Source organism: Marmota marmota, unplaced genomic scaffold, assembly GCF_001458135.2.
Source record: "Marmota marmota marmota unplaced genomic scaffold, marMar, whole genome shotgun sequence".
NCBI lineage: Eukaryota > Metazoa > Chordata > Mammalia > Rodentia > Sciuridae > Marmota > Marmota marmota.
The window spans coordinates 37,569,767-37,588,505 of record NW_025999853.1 but is presented as its reverse complement, the minus strand read 5'-3'; the positions used below and the strand labels follow the sequence as shown (position 1 = coordinate 37,588,505).

The window sequence follows — 18,739 nt, the reverse complement described above, 5'->3', positions numbered from 1 at the left end:
TATATATATATATATATTTGGTACTGGGGAGTGAATCCAGGGGGGTGCTCAATCACTGAGCCACATCCCCAGCCCTTTTTTGTATTTTGTTTAGAGACAGGGTGTCACTGGGTTGCTGAGGCTGGCTTTAAACTCTCCATCCTCCTGCCTCAGCCTCTCAAGCTGGTGGAATTATGGGCGCGTACCACCACGCCTGGCAGTATTTTTTTTAATAGTTTTTTCCCCCTTTCTGGGAAAATCAGGTCTGGTAGGAGCCATATCAGAGCAGTTGCTGATTCTTTTTTTTTTTTTAAATATTTATTTTTCAGTTGTAGTTGGACACAACACCTTTATTTTATTTATTTATTTTTTATGTGGTGCTGGGGATGGAACCCAGGGTGCTCTACTGCTGAGCCACAATCCCTGCTGATTCTTTTGCATTCGTATTTATCTAGTTGTTGGTTCTCTGTCTTTAGGGTTAAAGGCTTTCTGAAAATATCTGTTTTTTTATGTTTGTTCTTGTTTAAGAAGTTCTGTGTGCTCACTATTATTATGAAAGGATGGATTTCAGTGTAGAGTGATCAGATAAGGGCTAGCAAATTCCTTGGTAACTTCAAAATATTTTCTTCCCTCCCTGAATAATTTTTCTTGAGAATGATATTCCAATTTCTTTTTTGGGAAATCTGCTTGGATGCATGCAAAGCAGAATTGAGGAAGGGTCTCACAGTTCTACATTTAGATTTTTTTTGGTGGTGGTATCAGGGAGTGAACCCAGGGGCACTTAACCACTGAGCAACACCCCCAGCCCTTTTTATCTTTTGAGACAGGGTTTTGCTAAGTTGCTTAGGGCCTCACTAAGTTGCTAAGACTGGCTTTGAACTTGTGATCCTCCTGCCTCAGCCTCCCAACCCACTGGGATTATAGGCCTGTGCCACTGTGCTTGGCCACATTTAGATTTTTAATGCATCCCTTCATATTCAGCCAGCAGCTGGTCTTAACTGTGCCTGGTCACCCTGTACTACTGTGTCCCTGGTTCCATTTCTCCAAAGAATAAACCTTTTCAACTTATGTTGGAGTGATGGGTGGGGAAGCTGATCTAAAAGCCCAATTGTTTCTTAATCAAAACTTCAACTAAGCTTTCTGTTTTCAGCCTCACTCTTATCCCTTACTTAAGAGGCTCCAGGTACCTCTAGTGTCCTGGGCTTTTTGGAGTCCTGTTTGATTGGGTTACTTATCGTTGACTCCCATGTCATTCCCTATCTCCAGGCATTTTTATTTTTTGCTTTTTTCCATTCTGCTAATTCATTTCCCACCCATCCTATTTGTCCACTACCTACCCTATTTTTTAAATATGGTCTGCTGTGGTCTCTATTCAAGTTCTCTATATCCTTTTGTGCTTATGCTTCTGTATTTGCATTTATTTGGATGGTGTTTTATAGGAAAGTAAATGTATATTTTTTCATCCCTTATTAGTAGGGAGTAAATAAATAATAAGGAATCAGTTGGAGGAGTCAACTTTTCTAGTAAATGGTAAAAACAAACTTTTCTCTTTGTATTTTACTGGAATCTTAATCAACTGGGAAAAACAATATAGCTTACTCTTCAAGCAAGAGAATCTAGCAGAGGTGGTGATGCTTGTGTGAGAGGTAGAATAAGAGGTTTTGACTGTAAATAACTCGTAGGTCTTTCATAACAGAGGTTTTCATGGTGAAAAATGAAATTGCACTTCACCTTGATATATAAAACAGAAAAAAGTGATTATTTTTCCACCAGAAATATTTACAAAATGTTCTTTTGTAAAACCTGTGAGCTCCTTCCAAAAACTTTGGGATTCTTCAGATATAGATGGAAAGCCACTGCAAAAAAATGGCATTAGCCCCAACAGTGTGAGCAGTGTAAGCATGTCCAGAACAAAATGACACTCATTAAATTTTCTTGAACACCGTTTCTGTTCCCGGTATTATGTCGTGGGCTTTAGGGACATCATCTCAATTCTCACAACTACACTGTGAAGCAGGTGTAATAATTGGTGCCGTCTTGTAGGTGGGGAAATGGGGTTTTGGAGAACTTAAGTACTTGTTCATGGATACACAGTTAGGGAGTACAAAAACTGGAACTCAAAGCCTGGGTCACCTAGCCACGACACAGGACACTGGGCATGTTCTGATGGGCTTTGCTCCTCAACCCCCGGATTCACCTGGAACCATCACGTGGATTCTGTTCACTGAGGGCTGCCTCTGTTCTTGACAAAAGTATCATAGAATAGTGTAAAATAAAACAAAACAAAAGCAACCCATGTCTCTAATCCTCAGGCAACGCCAGCTCCCAGATACCCCACCCTATTCTGCATCAGACCCCTGCTCTCCTCCGCAGGTCAAAGGTGAGTGCGACCCACCTGCCGCACATCTTGTGCTGTTCCTATTCTTGGACTCAGAATAGCAAGAAAACTAGGCCCTTGATTGTGTCTTCCCCTAGGCGCGTGCTCCTGGACCCTGAGGCCTGCAGTTGTGCAGAATCGGGCTACCTTCCTCCACTCAGGAGCTGCAGCTGCCCCTGGGATGCTGCCTGCGCACCCGAGCACGTCTGCAAGGAGCGACTCCGGCCGAACCCCGGGCAGCTTTCACAACTGCTACCCAAACACGGGTCATCCAGCTCAGGACCAATCCGGGTCTTCCCATCTGGGGACAAGTTGTTCTCACCATCAGCAGCTGTTGTGCCACGTCTCCGGGTAAAGCTCAAGATATTTAGTTACAAGAGACCTCGCAGGAAGCCTCAGAGCAGCCCGCTGCCCTGTGACGTAGAGAACCGGCAGCCCGAGCCTTTCCAGCAGATGGCAGTGTTGAGACGCAGATAGGCCACGGCGGGGCCCGGGTTCTTGGCTTAGAAAGTCTTTTAATTAAAAACCCACTAAACCCAAGGTCCTCATTCAACAAAAAGCTGAAATGTCAGAAATCTATAGGGAGATTCCAGGTAGCGGAGGGAGCCGTGTGCTTATGCAGGCTCAGCCAGACGACTCAAGGGGATTTGTAAATGAGCTCTCAGAAAACTGTCAATCAAACATTAAGAAATATTCTTTTCTTTTGCTTTTCTCCTTTTTATTCCGTCTTCTGGGTCTAGAAGGTGGCAGAGAGAGGAAGAGTTATCAAAAATCGTGGTAAAACTCCACATTGAAAACATGCTCAGGTGTAAAACCTGCACCTGTAGTTGAAGTCTCTGAGTCCTCTGCCTTTTGAAAGTTGTAAGGTTATTTTTTTTTTCAGGGAGGTGAATATCAGGTTCATTGGATAAAACAAAATTAAGTTTCAGACTAGTAGGGTTCAAGTCATCTTAACTAACAGGCATTAGGCTTAGGAAAGTCCAGAGTAGAGACCTGGGAAATTAAATGGGATTTAATGTAACATGTTGAGCAAAGAAGCCTAACCTCCCTTTTGGTTCCTTGATTTTAGAGCCTCGTTGCCTCCAGCCAAGAAGAGAAAGTACACACAGATATTGGATGACTCAGAGGACTGCAGAGTGTGGGCCCACCACTCCAGACCATGTGAGCAAATCTGGCTGTGACAAAGTCAAAGCCCTCAGTGTCTTAGCCATTGGATCAAAGCTTTTTACAAACCTTTGAGCAATCCTACAAAATTATGTTCTCTCTCACGGAGGGCAATGATAGGCTCTGGGAGTTAATTTCTTCCTTCTTGATGTTCTTCATGCAGGTGGGGTCACATAAGTGCTCCCAGGAAAGGTTGACCTTCTGGTGCAAGTGAAATGCCAGTCTTTCAATTTCAGGAACAATGTGTCTAAGAAGACAGGCTGCAGGCCTGCTGGTGTGCCCACTGCTTTCTTGAGTGCAGTTCTCCTCAAGTTTAATGTGCATAGATTTACCCAGGGGTCTTGGTAAAATGAAGATTCTGACTCAATCCATCTGAGCTGGGGACTGAGACCTGAGTACCCAGATGAGGCCAATACTATGGGTTCACAGATGACCTTCCAAAAAGCAAGACTTTAGAGTATTTCTCCAGTGGAAGGAAAATGGAGAGTTGAACTTTCTTTGCACTCAAACCACATTGGCAGGTTTCTGATTGATCTTTGAAGTTATGTAAAATCATCTTAGAAGTCTTCCATCTGAGACCCAAGTGGTCAGCTTGGTTTTTTTTGTTGTTTTTAAATCTAAAATGTGATGCATTGTGCTTTGAGCTTAGAGACCTGATCAAGCTGGGAACAATCTGGTCTTTGGGAGTCTAAGGACTTGAACTTTCAGAATTTTCTTTAGCATTTGCCATAGCATTTGCTAGGGAAAAGTATAATACTCCAGGCCAAATTTATTAGCTACTGTAAATGCTCATATGCAGGCAGTGTGAACGGTGCCCCAAATTCAGGGATTGGGAATCTCTTCTCTCCCCATGAGTCATCTTGGCCAGGACAACAAGTTTTCCTCTTGGGGCTCCTACTCCTACTCCTGTCCCTGAGCTCTAGAGGATTACACCACTCTGAAAGGTGGCTTTCTCACCACCTGAAGTTGCTTCCTTTGTCTTTAGCCACCCCTGGTTGGAGCTGGTCCTTTCAGGGATGTCTGGCTTCAGCTTCAGCGTGGGCTGGGGGCGTCCTTCAGTGGACAATGATGTCACCCCCTCAGCCAAATCCCCCATATCACCATTCCCTGGGAGTGCTATGTCATGACTGCGCTGGGTACCCAGCCTTGTAAAAGGTGAATCTCTTACATGGATCCACCTTTTACATGGATCCACCATAACCGACATCTAACCCCTCCCTCCTAGAAAAACAAAATGCTAAGTAAAGCCCCACCTTTTGATGACATAGAGCTCTTTGTCCACCTTCCTAAGCAAGGATACCCTAGTTTCTTCAGGGATCCCTGCATCTAGCCTGCAGCTTCTTTATGATTCTTAAACATAAAGCCTGAACAAGTTCCTAGCCAGACAAGGGAACCATCTGTTCACTTTCCTCCAGATGCACCAGCTCACTGGGGGATACGGGGCAAGTCACTCAAACCTTCCAGGAGTTTCCTCAACAGACTGGATTGTTGCTCTGGCCACTCCCAGAGTTAAGCTCCAACCTGTGATGGTTTTTCTGCTGCCCGTCCCAGACAGGGCATTGATTTTTTTTTTACCATCTTCAAGTCCTGGAAGAGTAACTGAAATGTCTCAACACATAGGAAACCCTGAAGTCCCATTTAAAGGTCAGTAAAAAGGCTGACTAAAGATAATTGGTTCCAGACAACTGTTCAAGAATGAAAATGAGCAGGTTCCCAGGGCCAGAGGGAGGCAGGGAGACAAAGGCAAAGACTTAGTTAATCCAAATGCCATGTTTTCATTACAGTTTATATTTTTAGCACAAGTTTTAGTGGCGATCTCCCACTGATGTTGCAGAGGATAGGAGTTTTTACAAGGTCCTGGGAAAAGAACACAGTAAGAGAGGAAGGGGGGAACTTCTGCAGTCTTATAAGCAGCAGAAAGTTTGCCAATTATTAATGGGAGATTTCTAAATCAATCATTTAGGCTTTTCTGGATCTTTTCCTAAGAGGTACATGTTGGCCAAGGGTTCCAAGATCCCATTTATTGAGGTCTGAATGTAGAATTCTTGGGTTGGTAGGAGCAGATGTAAAATCTTGCTTAGAGAGAAAACCACTTGTGGGCAGGCTCCTGTTAGCTGGTGCTTGGCCTCACTCAGCCAAATAAAAGAGGTTCAAGGTCTCCCTGAGAGGCTTCAGCCTTCTTATGTTTTGAACCTCAAATGTGAAAGGGGTTTCCAGCTCCAAAGCCAGAGCCGTTGGCCCATGATGAGAGGTACATTGGCTGTGTTCACCCTCTAGAATCAGGAAAGTGCCTGTCTCATCTCTCTGGCATCTGGGAACTCTCAGATAATCTTTCTTGATTATCAAATGATAATTATAATTTCCACTTATCTCAGAGATTTGTTTAGAGCAAAGTACACACAATATTTTGAAAGGCGTCAGAGGCAAGCTTTCCATTTCCTCCACGGGGTGGGACTCAGGCATTTGCTGCCTTCACATTTCTGTTTCTCTCTGTGTTAGGTTTTCTCAAGAGATCTTGCATGAAGGGCGGAGGAGTGTTCAAACCCTAGCTCTTCCACTCAGCAGCTATGACACAGGGCAAATGCTGTCAGGACTTAGAATCTCAGTTTCTACTCTGGTTAATGAGATTAAGAAACCTTGCTTCACAACCACTCTAGAAATGTTTGGTGGCCTCTCTTCAAGCATATCTGCCAACCCGAGAGTAGACCTGGAATAGAACATATCATATCGTATTATTCCATTTCTATAAACTCCTCTGTACGGTTAGATTTCAGGACAATTATCAGTTTTTGACAGGAGAAATTACTTACTGGAAGAAGGGCTTTGGGGGGGGGGGTCTCCTAGAGGGCTGGAAGCAACCTGTTGCTTGATAAAATGGTCATTACACAGAATTCATTTCATAAGAAAATAAAATTGTGTACTCATGATCTGTGTACTTTTCTTTATATGTAAAATACTCAGATAAAAAAAAAGTTTATTGAAAAAGAAAAGGATCCTCACCTTGGAGATGACTTTAGGAGCTGTTGAAATACTAGGTGAAATGTCTGGGACCTTGCATGAATACAAAAATCAATCTTATTGTTAGTAGTAATAATAAGTCCCAGCATTAGGCTCAGCTTCTGTCTGGAACTTCAGCGTGGGCCTGTGGTCTCTGGGGCCTTACCAGTTGATAAACAGCTCACAGGAAAGCTATGACTGTGTCACTTTTACTGTTTTGAAACCTTTGCTGTTGTGTTAGGCAGGGCAGGAAGTGCTATGATTTCTGAGGATGATGCCAATAGTCCCAGTCCCCTGACCACCCTCCCTATCAGTGTCTGGAGGAGTGGAGCTGGCCTTTGGCCATGTACCTGGGCACATTGACCTTGCTGCCAGGCTTGAGTAGGAAGCTGGCTGTGGCCAAGTACTGCCAATAGTTACATAGAGTTATGTGGAGGCCAAGCAGCATTTCCCAAGCATATCTGAGTCCCCTCGCTGCAACAAGTATAGGTGATAATGACAGGGACACTCATATCCAAAGGCAGTGTTGTTTAAATGCTGTGGTAGCAGTTGCTGGACTAAGCACTTCACAGACATTATTCCCTCATGGGATCCTTACACCACCCCTGGGAGGTATATATGGCTATTCCCACCTTGCACATGAGGACATGGAAATTCAGCTTAAATCATTTTCTTAGGAATGTTCAGCCATTAGGTAGTTGTGATTCAAACCCTTTGACTCTCCGTTGACCTTCTCTCCATTGTAGGAGAAATGAAAGAAGAAAGGAAGTACTGGTTTCCCCCTTTCTCTGAATTTGATGGAAGCAGAAATGTGGAAGGGCTTTATTTATTTATTTACTTTTTCAAAAAGATTTTAGGCCAGGTAGCTTTTTGAGGAGTGAGGGAAGGAGAAGATCCCAGCTTTGCCCACCTCCAATGTCCTTAGATGGGAAGAAGTTTTTCAGGATTTTCCAAAATCTCTCTAACATGGGAGATTTGGCCTTATAAAAACCAAAAAATACATGTTTCACTTAGGTGACATTTGATGATGATACTCCAAGAAAATCTCATTTTCTGTGACATTTGAGATCAAAAGCAACTGGAAGCAGGTCTATTGATTTACTTATTTCAAGAAGACCTCAATAGAAGCCTAAAGAAAGGAAGAGTTAGATGAGCAAAAGAAAACCCAGCCCTTTGCTACTGCATTTCCCAAGCTCTGGGCTAAGTGGCACATTCAATAGAAGTTAATGTCCTATTTCTGGGTTATTGCTGACAGCCTGCACCTGGTCATACCAACGCCCACTGTTTCCCTTTCACTCCTGACGTCAGGCATGAGTGATGGTAGGGGGTGTTAGAAGAAAAGGGAAACAGAAAATGTACCAATAGCATTTTACATAAACACAATCTGAGGTTGAATTGCACAGTTTGGGAGGCATATTCAAATTAAGACAGAGAGCTTGCAGGGATTATTCAAAAATAGTGGTCATCATGTGAAAAGGCTGTTATTTGACCATTTTTGATGAACAAAAGTGGCAATTTCATAGAGTTGATATTACATGCTAACAAGAACTCTGTTACTTTATCTTGGTTTGAACTTCTCAAGGTGTTTTCACTTTATCATTTTATTCTCTATCTTGGAAGATGGGCAGCACACATTTTAATTTCAATTCTACAATGGAGAGAAGTAAGATAGTAAGCGAATAAACAACTCATCTAAATTCAAAAGGGTGGTTAAAGTCACAGAATCTTGGTGCCACCAAGACCTGTAACAAATTAGGGTATTGGTTGCAATTAACAAAAACAAAAACATCAAATTGCCTTATACGCAACAAAGCAAAAGAAAGAAAGAGCAACAAAACAAAACAAACCCTTTAAAACCAGTGGCTCTATTGGCTCCTGTAACTTAGGAGGGTACAATTGGATCACAGAACTCAAATCAAATCATCTGACCAGGTGCCCCTCTTTATTAACTGCTTCTGCTAGCATAACTTCATTCCCAGATGGGCTTTTCCCTCATGTTCCAAAATGGCGCCAGCAGCTCCTGGACATGTTATCTCATGGGTTCAAACTTCATGGAGAAGAGCGAGCATCTTTGAACCCACATTTCCCAAAGTGCTGAGATCCACTCTGCTTGGGTTGGATTAGCCCACGTGGCCACCTCTGATGCAAGTACTAAATATTTACTTTGATCCATTTAGACCCTCCTAGGGCTGAACATAGACTTCTCTGAATCACATGGCAGAAGTAGTAGATTGATATTAAGGATGAAGTTTCCTACAAGTGTCCACCACCTCCCCATAGCGGTCACTGATCTCAAGTTACTTGTCTTACTGATGATGACACAGGCAGCAACATGCCTCCTGCCTCCAAGCATTTGACACCTGTCCCAAGGTCACTCTGCCTCACACATGGCCATGCAGCTGTCTGTGAGTCTAGGAAGAAGAGTCTAGTAGGAAGAATCTAACTCACCTGTTTCTTTGCAGTGACAGGTAGGAGTCACAACAATGAAGTACAGGACCTTGACGGCGAGGGACAGAATGGGATGCCTGTAGACCAGTGCTCTCCTTCCCTGAAGTGGCAGCCATACCAAAGTGTTCCTTGGCATAGTTTATTAAACAGTCATTATGAAAAACTGTAAGTGGCCTCCCCAATGCCTGGGGGGGTAGAGGGCTAGAGGCTGAGGGGGAAGGGCAGTGCTGGATCTCAGTACTGAACCCAAGTATTTGGGCTTGGGTGTCACCCCATCAAATGGGATGGGTCAATGAGAAAGTGTCTGTCATACATCTGTTTTGCATCCTGGCTGAAGGATAGTTGGAACATGGGCTTCTGGCCTTCAGGACCCAGACTTATAACTCTAACTCATTATAATTTACCTACTAAATGCTGGGGAGAGAGGGAATCTTTCTGGGATCTCATGCCCAGTTTAAACTAAAAGCTGGAAGATTGAGTTTTCCCAATACACTAACATTTAGTCCAGCAGTTAATTTATAATACCACAAAAGACATTTTTGGGGTCACATAAAGTTGTTATCCAATGACCAACTCTAAAATCAGTATTGTCAACACATTGCATATTTTGAATGTTTAGCCTGCAACCATAGTTGGTGGTTTCTTTATATTAAGAGACTGAAATCAAATCATACAAATTATCCTAAAATTAGAAAAATTTCACCTTATTTTATAACATTACAGTTAAAAAAATAAATGTGCACTCATGCATTATTGTTTTTTAACGTGCTTCTCTTTATTCCTTAGGGTATAATTTATCAACCCAAGGCTGCTGTTATTTTCCTTTGTTATAAATACCTTATTGAAACACTAAAAAAAAGTCAATGGTTAAAAAAATAGGATTTTGAAGTAATAAATATAATATGAAATGAGATACATTGAGCGATAAACTTGAAGACCTCCTGGTATTTTCCAAATTCAAATATAGCAAAGTTTATCATTAAGATGTTTATGTTGGACTAGAAGGAAGAAATATTTCTCTTAAAACAAAGCCTAAGCCAGGGTGTGATTACAGGCACACCCTTGTAATCCCAAGACATCTATTGATTAAATACCCCTATAATCCCAACAACTAGGGAGGCCAAGGCAAGAGGACTGTGCATTTGAGGCCAGCCTCAGCAATTTAGCAAGGCCCTAAGCAACATAGTGAGACCCTGTTTCAAAATAAAACAATAAAAAGAGTTAGGGATGCAGTTCAGTGGCTAGGTGCCCTGGGAGTTGGTGTGTTTAATAGGAGGCAAAGGACACCAGTTGTTGTATAATTGAAATGTCATGACTTCATATCTTTGCTATTGTGTGAGATCAGAAAATGAAAGTATGAAGCTATGGGTTTTGGTTTTGAGTCTCAATCTTTATTTGATTTTCTTGGGGCACAATCCACATTCTCTCTGAAGCATTAGTACCAATGTATGATAGTGTCCTACACAGGCACATGATTTTTAAAACCCTTAATACTTTTCCATCTGTATGCATCTGAGTTGATCGATCTTTGAGGTATTATCTCTCTCTTTTTACTTGAAGAGATTTATTTAAAACTTTGTTTGAACTGCTTATCTCTGCTCCAACAAACTGGAAAAAAGGGAAAACAGAGATGATATCAATTCAAAGGTAGAGAGGCAATTTTATTTTGAATACTTTGCCATAACTCACTTTTCCTAAGCAAAAAGGAAGCAAATTTATCCAGATTATAATTCAGGCTCTCTTGATTTTACTAGTCATGCCATTGAGAGAGAAAAATCACTTGTTTTTTCTTTGATAATTATGTAGACTATATTACAAACTATCTCCCTAAATTATGTAAAAGCAATGGAGTTAGGGATTAAAATGTATTTAACTTTAGTTCTGAATGATGTTTCAAAGTTGTGCTATAAAACAGTTTTTTAAAAGTCAGTTTAATTGACTTGATGTTTAACTTTTGATGTCAAAAACATAATTGCCCCATAATTCCAGTGGCTTGGGAGGCTGAGACAGGAGGATCACAAGTTCAAAGCTAGCCTCAGCAACAGTGAGGTGCTAAACAACTCAGTGAGACCCTGTCTTTAAATAAAATGCAAATAGGGCTGGGGATGTGGCTCAATGGTTGAGTGCCCCTGATTCAATCTCCAGTATATACACCTCCCCCCAAATAATAATAATTGCATTCTCAGGTAGATTTCTATAATCAGAGATTGGCCTTTAAGGCCCAGAATCATCTTCAGTATAATTCTTGTTGGTTCATTCAGGCTTTCTTAAATTACAGACTAATGATCATGTCTGGGGTATAAACCTTACCTTCTTCTTTCAGAATTTTTGACAGTTAAGCATGGAACATCACAAAAAAAAAATTCCTTTTTTCTTCAAACAAAGACAGTTTTTTTTTATTACCCTTAATAGTAAGTTTATACAATTCCATCCATCAAGGCCTTAGAGTGTAAATTAACAGATTAGTTCTAGAAACCTGGCTCAATATAAATTTTGCAGATGGCCTAACACATACAGGTTTATCAAATTCTTCATGCAATGAATTTGCCTTTTGCTATTGGTGGGCACTATGATTGTGAAGCCTTTAACTTATTAGCTACTGAAGGTAGTCAATGACTCAGTGACTTGATCCATTGAGGAGGTGCTTAACTTACAAAGAACATGAACATTCTTTTCCTGCAAAACCCAATAATGGTTTCTGTTTCTGGAACTAGAGTAAAATTTAGAAACTCTATGTTGTTATTATAATGGCAGCCATCCAAATTGAGATCCCAGGAGGCAAAGATCCACAAAGTAGTGTAGTACTCATGGTTCTGTAGTACTCAAGTTTCTTTCCTGAGAAAAGAAATCCATATTTAGGAACCCTGAATTAAAAATCATTCCATATCTACAACCTGTATGGGAAAAACTCACCAACTTTTATATTCTCCTCTCTACTTCATAATGAACACACTTAATTTGTTTCCTTTGAATTAACATTTTTAGAATATTTCATTAAACATCTTACACTCAAAGGATTGCTATTAAAAAAGAGCATGAGGAGCTGGGGTTGTGGCTCCTTGGTGGAGCACTTGCTTAGCATGTATGAGGCACTGGGTTCCATCCTTAGTCCCACATAAAAACAAATAAATAAATGTATTTGTGTCCATCTACAACTAAAAATTGAAAAAAAAATTAAAAAGTAGCAATGATAAAACAAACAAAGCAAAAGTCTGATTAACTATCCGGGCATTATCCCATTCCTTCTTCAACAAGGAAAGTCACTATGGTAGGTTTCTAGCACTATTACCAGATTGGAGAATAAAAAGGAAATGACTATACTCTATTAAAAAACAGGTTTCCAGTTAGCAGAGTAACTGGATTTGATGACTTTGGTTTAAAACTATTCCTGGTAATTCTGACCAGTTTGCTTTTTCATACCTGTACCAATGGACTTAATATTCACTCATTTGAGTAACGATGGCAGAGCTGAAGAGACTTTTTTTTTTTTTTAAAGGAGGAAAGAAATTAATTCTATACCAGATATTCCTAGTAACACGGTGATTTCTCAACTTTTCGCCTACATCTTTGCATTGTGTTGTGGAGTCAAATTAAGGGTTTAGAAAGCACAAAAGGGATAGGGAGTCTAAGGAAACAGTGCTTCTATTTGGCAATAATTGAACTGCTTCCTTGTGAGAAGAAGATAAAAAGCTGGGAGAGAGCCCACTGTGTTTTGAAAGATTATTTTCATTTCCTCAGTAAAAATTCAAGACATCTATTGATTAAATATAGCAAAAGGCGCCTCCAACACTATATTTTCTTGAAATGTTTTTACAATTGATATCATCAGTGAAAGAAAATGTATAGAAAATATTTGTAAAATTGGTTTTTTTGATTCCTCTTTTCATAGACCTGATGTGGGCTATCAAGTTGTCACAGACAAAGGATTTAATTTCTCGCCAGCAGATGAAGCTTTTGTTTGCCAAAAGAAGAACCATTTTCAGATAACCATTCACATCCAAGTTTGGGGAAGTCCAAAATTTGTTAAAACCCAAATGGGCCTAAAGCCAATAGAAATGTTTTACTTGAAAGCTTTTGGAATTAAGGTAAATTTTTAAATTTAGCTTAATGTAATTCAGTCAACATTTATTAAGTGTTCCATTTATCTATTGCTGCGTAATATACCATCTCAAAACTGACTTAAAATAATAATTATTTATTTGGGCTACAAATGGGCAACTTGGTCCAGGGTTGGCTTTATGACAACTCTGTTCAGGAGTCGTCTGCTGGGCAGCTCAGCTGGGCCATTTCCAAGATGGATCACTCACATGCCTGTCACATTTGGGCTGGCCACAGTTTGGAGCTCAAATGGGACTGTAGCTGTGGGGTCTTAGCTTTTCTCCATCTTTCTAAGAGATAGTTTGCACTCCCTCACTGCATGGTGAATGGGTTTAAAGAATAAGTTTTCCCAGACATAGGAAGTGGACCCTGCCAATTTCTGAAGACTGAGCTCAGACACTGGCACAGCATCACTTCAGACTATAGTTTTTGTAGTTTTCAGTGTATAAATCTTGTCCTGCTTTTACTTTTATTTTTATTTAATTTATTCTTCATTATTTTATTCTTATTGATGCTGGTGCATTTTTCATATGGAGTAGACTCGTAGTTTTTACCAGATTCTCTAAGAGAAGTCTGACTTTAAAAAAGACAAAGAACCAGCCAGGCACGGTGGTACATGCCTATAATCCCAGTGGCACAGGAGAATAAGACGGGAGGATCACAGGTTCAAAGCCAGCCTCAGCCTCGGTGATGTACTAAGCAACTCAGTGAGACACTGTCTCTAAATAAAATATGAAAAAGGGCTGGGGATGTGGATCAGTGGTTGAGTGCCCCTGAGTTCAATCCCTAGTATCCCCAATCCCTGCAAAAAACCAAAGAACCACTAATTTAGACAGTGTCCCTTTTCCATGGTTTAATAGAGGGGAAACTGAGGCCTGGTGATGTTATATAATCCATTCAAGTAAGTAAGTGACAGAGCTGAGTTTAGAATTCAGGTAGTATGACTTCTGAGCAGTCAAAAGGTATTTATTAAGTTATCACTTCATAGCCAGCTCCTTAGCAGGCACGAGTATTCATTATCTACATATTTCATTCTGATGGTCAGCTTGGGCTTGGGTATGGGATATCCTAAAATGAGGCTTGGTTACTGAATACAGTGGTATGGTTGGGATCTGGAATGTCTCCCAAAAGCTCACGTGTTGAAGGCTTGGTCCTCAGTGCAACAGTGTCCATGAGTGGGGTGTGACCTGCAAAAATTCTAACGTCCCCAATGAGATACTCGATTGCATGGATTAGTAATTAAATGGACTACTAGGAGGTGGTGGAAATTGTAGGCAGGTGGGGCATGGTGGGAGGAAGTAGGTCACTGGGGCCATTAGGGATGTTTCCTTGTCCCTGGTCCTTTCTCCCACCCTGCCTCCCCTTCCTCTTTCTCTGCTTCCTGGCTACCATGAGGTTTCTGCCTTGACGGCAGCTGAGCATGGACTGAAACCTCTGAAACTGTGAGCCAAAATAAATCTTTCTTCCTCCAAGTTGTTTTCCTCGGGTATTTGTCACAGTGATAAAAAGATGATTAACGCACACATCAACTCTTGTGCTCCCAACACAGCTCTTAAAACAAACAACAACAAAATAAATAAATACAAACAACAAGGAAATAAATAATAAAACATACTTTTCTTACTGTGGAGTAAAATATTAATAAATTAATATTTTATATTGTTTCTTCATATTAGAAAAATTGAAACATAATAGAAATGTAAGAAGAAATAAAACTCACTCATATTCAGGATGCATCATTTGGTAGCTTAATTTTTCTTGTTATTAAAATTAATCTTGGCTGGGGTTGTGGCTCAGTGGTAGAGTGCTTGCCTGGCATATATGAGGCACTGGGTTCAATCCTTAGCACCACACATATAAATAAATGAATAAATAATAAAGGCTCATTGACAATTAAAAGTAACACATAACTTTAAAAAATTAAATGAATCTCATATTGCTAATATTATGTTTTGAAAATACATGATATTATTAAGAACCCCATAAAATATTGTTTACAAAGATGATTCAGTTTTATATCCTAGAGATGCATAATGTAAATTTCTATACTATTGGAAGTTTCACTCACTTCCAATATTTTTAGGGTTATTAATAAAACTGCACTGAACATCTATATGCACCCAGCTTTGCATGAGGCCAAATTCCTAAGAGGGAATTTACACATCAAAGATGTGAACCTTATGAAAACTCTTGATGTAGGCTGCTCAATTGCTTTCCAGAAAGATTGTTAAAATGCAAATACCCACAAGCTACATATTACATGCCTGGTTTCATTAGGCTCTTGCCACTATTCATGAAAATAAGTATGCAATAGGAAAAAAGTATGTAGTAGGTGCTGAACAAATGTCACTTTCTATATTCTACTTATTTATATTTTATATTGTTTCTTCATATTAGAATATAAGCTTCCCCAAGAGCAGGTATTTTTGTTAATTTTGTTCACTTCTTATTTCTAATGTTTAGAGCAGTCCCTGGAACCTAGTAGGTGCTCAATAAGAGTTTATAGAATAGATGAAAAAAATGAAGGAATGCATGCCTTTGTGCTGCCTAGCTCCTGTATTTGCCTCCCGATGTTTCAGCCATCTATAGCCTACTCTGTGTTCACTGCTTACCTGAAATACTCTGTTGTCTTGTGTTGTCATTGTTTAACCTTGTAGGTCTTTGCTTGTTGTGTCATCAATGGTGCACTGCTTTAAGGCAGGAACCATGATTTTATATGTTTTTCCAGTAATTTACAATCCCTGCCCAAAGTCTAGCATGGTGCCTTGAAGACCTTTTTAAGTACTGAAGTATTCTCTACTAGTGAACATTTTTATTAGTAAATAAATTAATTTGTTAACTCCTTAAGTAATTTACTTTTTGTTGTTCCATATAGGTTGAAGCCACTAATCAAATAATTGCTATTGAACAGTCCCAAGCAGATAGGAGCAAAAAGATTTTCAATCCTGTTAAGTAAGAATTTCTTTTCTGAATTCCTAGGTGAATGTTTTGGGAAGATCTATCATCTAATTTGTTTTGCTTATTTAAGATGAAATTCACTGTTAGAATCTAAATTAGTAATAGTATGTCAATATTGTAAGTGCATATTTACCAACAAAAATAAGATTGGTAAAACACATTGAAATAGTATAGAAATTCTTTATTAAAAGATCCATTTAAAAAATAATTCTTTATTACTAAAAACCTTACTAATAAATTTGGTTCCGTAAAGTAGATTATAGCTATATCTTCCTTTCAATTTTTTATTTAAATTAGCATGGTGCTGATTGGATTAATTTCAAGGTTCCAGATCCAAGCTGTGTATACAATTCATTTTTCTTATTTTTTTAAGACTACATTGATAGATGGCTGAATGGATTCCAAGATAGAAAGCATGCACCACTGGTAGAATGCATAGCAATATGGCAGTCCAAAGTTAGAGTTCTGTTTCTAGAATGATTCAGAGTGGGGTTTGCTCTTTGGTTCATTTGGCTGGGAATGCAGTCAAGACCAGCTCAGGGTTTCAACCCTCAGTCAACCCCATTGGGCTGGGAAGAAGATGGTCCTACCACCAACAAACCAGGCACTTGGACAAACAGACTCAGATGGCTGATATATCTGGTTCTCCGTTGCCTGAGCAGGCTGGGCATAGCCTTCCTTTGGAGGAGGCTGCCTCCTGTCACTAGACTAGGGAAGGACAAGTACTTAACGGGAAACCAAGGCCTTCAGGAAGAGCCTAAAGAAGTTGCTTGCTATGGAGGTGAGTGCTATAGCAACAGCACAGATGAAAGGCATCTTTCCTCCCCGCTGTGAAAATAACAGAACCCATGCGCAGTGTATGGAGAGCACAGCCCTCATGCGGCACAAACTCTGGGCGGAGCTTGTGCTGAGTAAGCATTTCTTGGTGGCTTGAAAGTCATTCCCTGGCCTTCCCTGGCAGCCACTCCTGACCCTGCTGTGGAGTGTTGACTAGTAATTGGTGGTTGGAATAAACTGTCCTTCACGGTGTGATGAGCCCTGGGCTCTAAGCACACTGGACCCACTTGAGAGTTTAAGGAGTGGATTGGATATGATCAAGGACTCTGTGTTCTCTCATGATCTCTTGGTGCTTCTGCTGTTCATTTTAGAATTGACCTACTGGCTGACCAGGTCACTAAAGTAACGCTGGGACGTTTACACTTCAGTGAAACCACGGCAAACAACATGAGAAAGAAGGGGAAGCCAAATCCTGACCAGAGGTATTGGTGCCCCTGCACACACCAGGTGGCCAGTCACACTATTTGACCAGGAAGTAGCCTAAGGGCTCTCTGGCAAACTGGGTCTCCTTAAACTGCTTTCCTCCTTTCTCTGACTCTTTCAGTTTAATAGTATATCCCATTTACCATCGGTGTCTTTCTTCTCCCATCCTCACTCCTCATCATGCCCACCCTCCTGACCAGCCTTGATCCCACCATGTCCCATTGCCATCTTGAATGGAAGACTGATAGCATCCCTCAAACGTGTGCGCTGGTCATGAAGCACAGCTGTAACTTTTTTGATTAAAAAAGAAAATAAAATTGCCTGCATGATTTAGACTTGGGATTCTCAAAGTGTGGTCCCAAGAGTAGCAGAGAGCGCAATACCTGGATGTTAGAAATTCAAGTTCTCAGGTCTCACCAAAAACCTACTAAATCAAAAACTCAGGAAGCGGGCTTAGCAAATTATTATTATTTTTTTAACAAACACTCCAGGTGACTCTGATACAATGCGTAAGTTTTGAGAGCCACTGGTTTTAGAACCGAGGTTTTGGTATTGGGCAGAATTGAGTTTAAACATTTGATGCTGCCATTTACCTTGGGCATGTAACTTAGACTCTCAGAAACACGCTTTCCTGTCTTATAAATGGTGACACTAACAATTCCTACTCGAATAAGGTTGTTTTAGGGACCCAAGTGAAATAACAGGTAAACTGCGTAGCCCAGCATGAAACATTTTGAGTTCACAATGGCAGTAGTTAATAACAATACTTGTGATATTTATTATTCTTACTGATTTATTTTAGATACATGAGCAGACTCTTGTTCTATACCAATCAAAGAACCTATGTAGTGTTATGAAAGAATTCGTTAGTTTTTTTTTTCATGCAGTTTTTAAAGCCAAAGCTTTTCTAGTAGGGATAGTCTTTGTTTTGATTGTCAAGCAACAGTTTAATCTTAAAATCACCTCATCAGTTTTGAAGAAGCAATTGGAGTACAGAAGATGAAAATTGCCTTGAGAGCAAATGGAAGGAAGGTTCAGGTCTTTGACTAAAGTTAAAACCTGAGAAGGTGCCAGAGGCACAGTCCAGAGGTCAGAGTGGGTATGGTGGGCTAGTCCAGCTGAGACCAAGCCCAGGACAGGGTGACTTGTGTGTCTCTGGACACAGGGACCTCTGGTGGCTTCCTGATGTGTTTGTGAGGGGTCCTGTGCTGAGGGCCCAGGAATGATGAGGGAGGCCAAATCAGCACAGGCGGGCTAAGCCAATGTTCCCGCCAGTATCTTTTCCCTCAGAGGGTCTGCAAAACAGCTCACAGCCACCTCCAACTGGACATGGGGCAAGTGGGGGACAGTAGCATGTAAATCAAATAATTGCTCTCTCATTTCACCTGGGGACGAAGTTTAAAGCAAAAGGGAAAAGACAGTCTCTAAATCAGCAAACTCAGCTAGGTAAGTTCACTA

General features: G+C 40.5%; 1 protein-coding gene across 2 annotated transcripts in view; it reads left to right on the top strand.

Annotated features, from left to right (window-relative positions):
• Window positions 1-18,739, top strand: part of Myrfl (myelin regulatory factor like) — a 119,434-nt gene that overhangs the window by 45,996 nt on the left and 54,699 nt on the right. For both annotated transcript variants that reach the window (XM_048805177.1, XM_048805182.1), the window contains exons 3-9: window positions 2,292-2,359; window positions 2,455-2,707; window positions 3,426-3,517; window positions 8,980-9,130; window positions 12,855-13,050; window positions 15,939-16,015; window positions 17,170-17,280. In XM_048805177.1, the coding sequence (XP_048661134.1) occupies window positions 2,292-2,359; window positions 2,455-2,707; window positions 3,426-3,517; window positions 8,980-9,130; window positions 12,855-13,050; window positions 15,939-16,015; window positions 17,170-17,280 (948 nt within the window). The remainder of the gene's footprint in view (window positions 1-2,291; window positions 2,360-2,454; window positions 2,708-3,425; window positions 3,518-8,979; window positions 9,131-12,854; window positions 13,051-15,938; window positions 16,016-17,169; window positions 17,281-18,739) is intronic.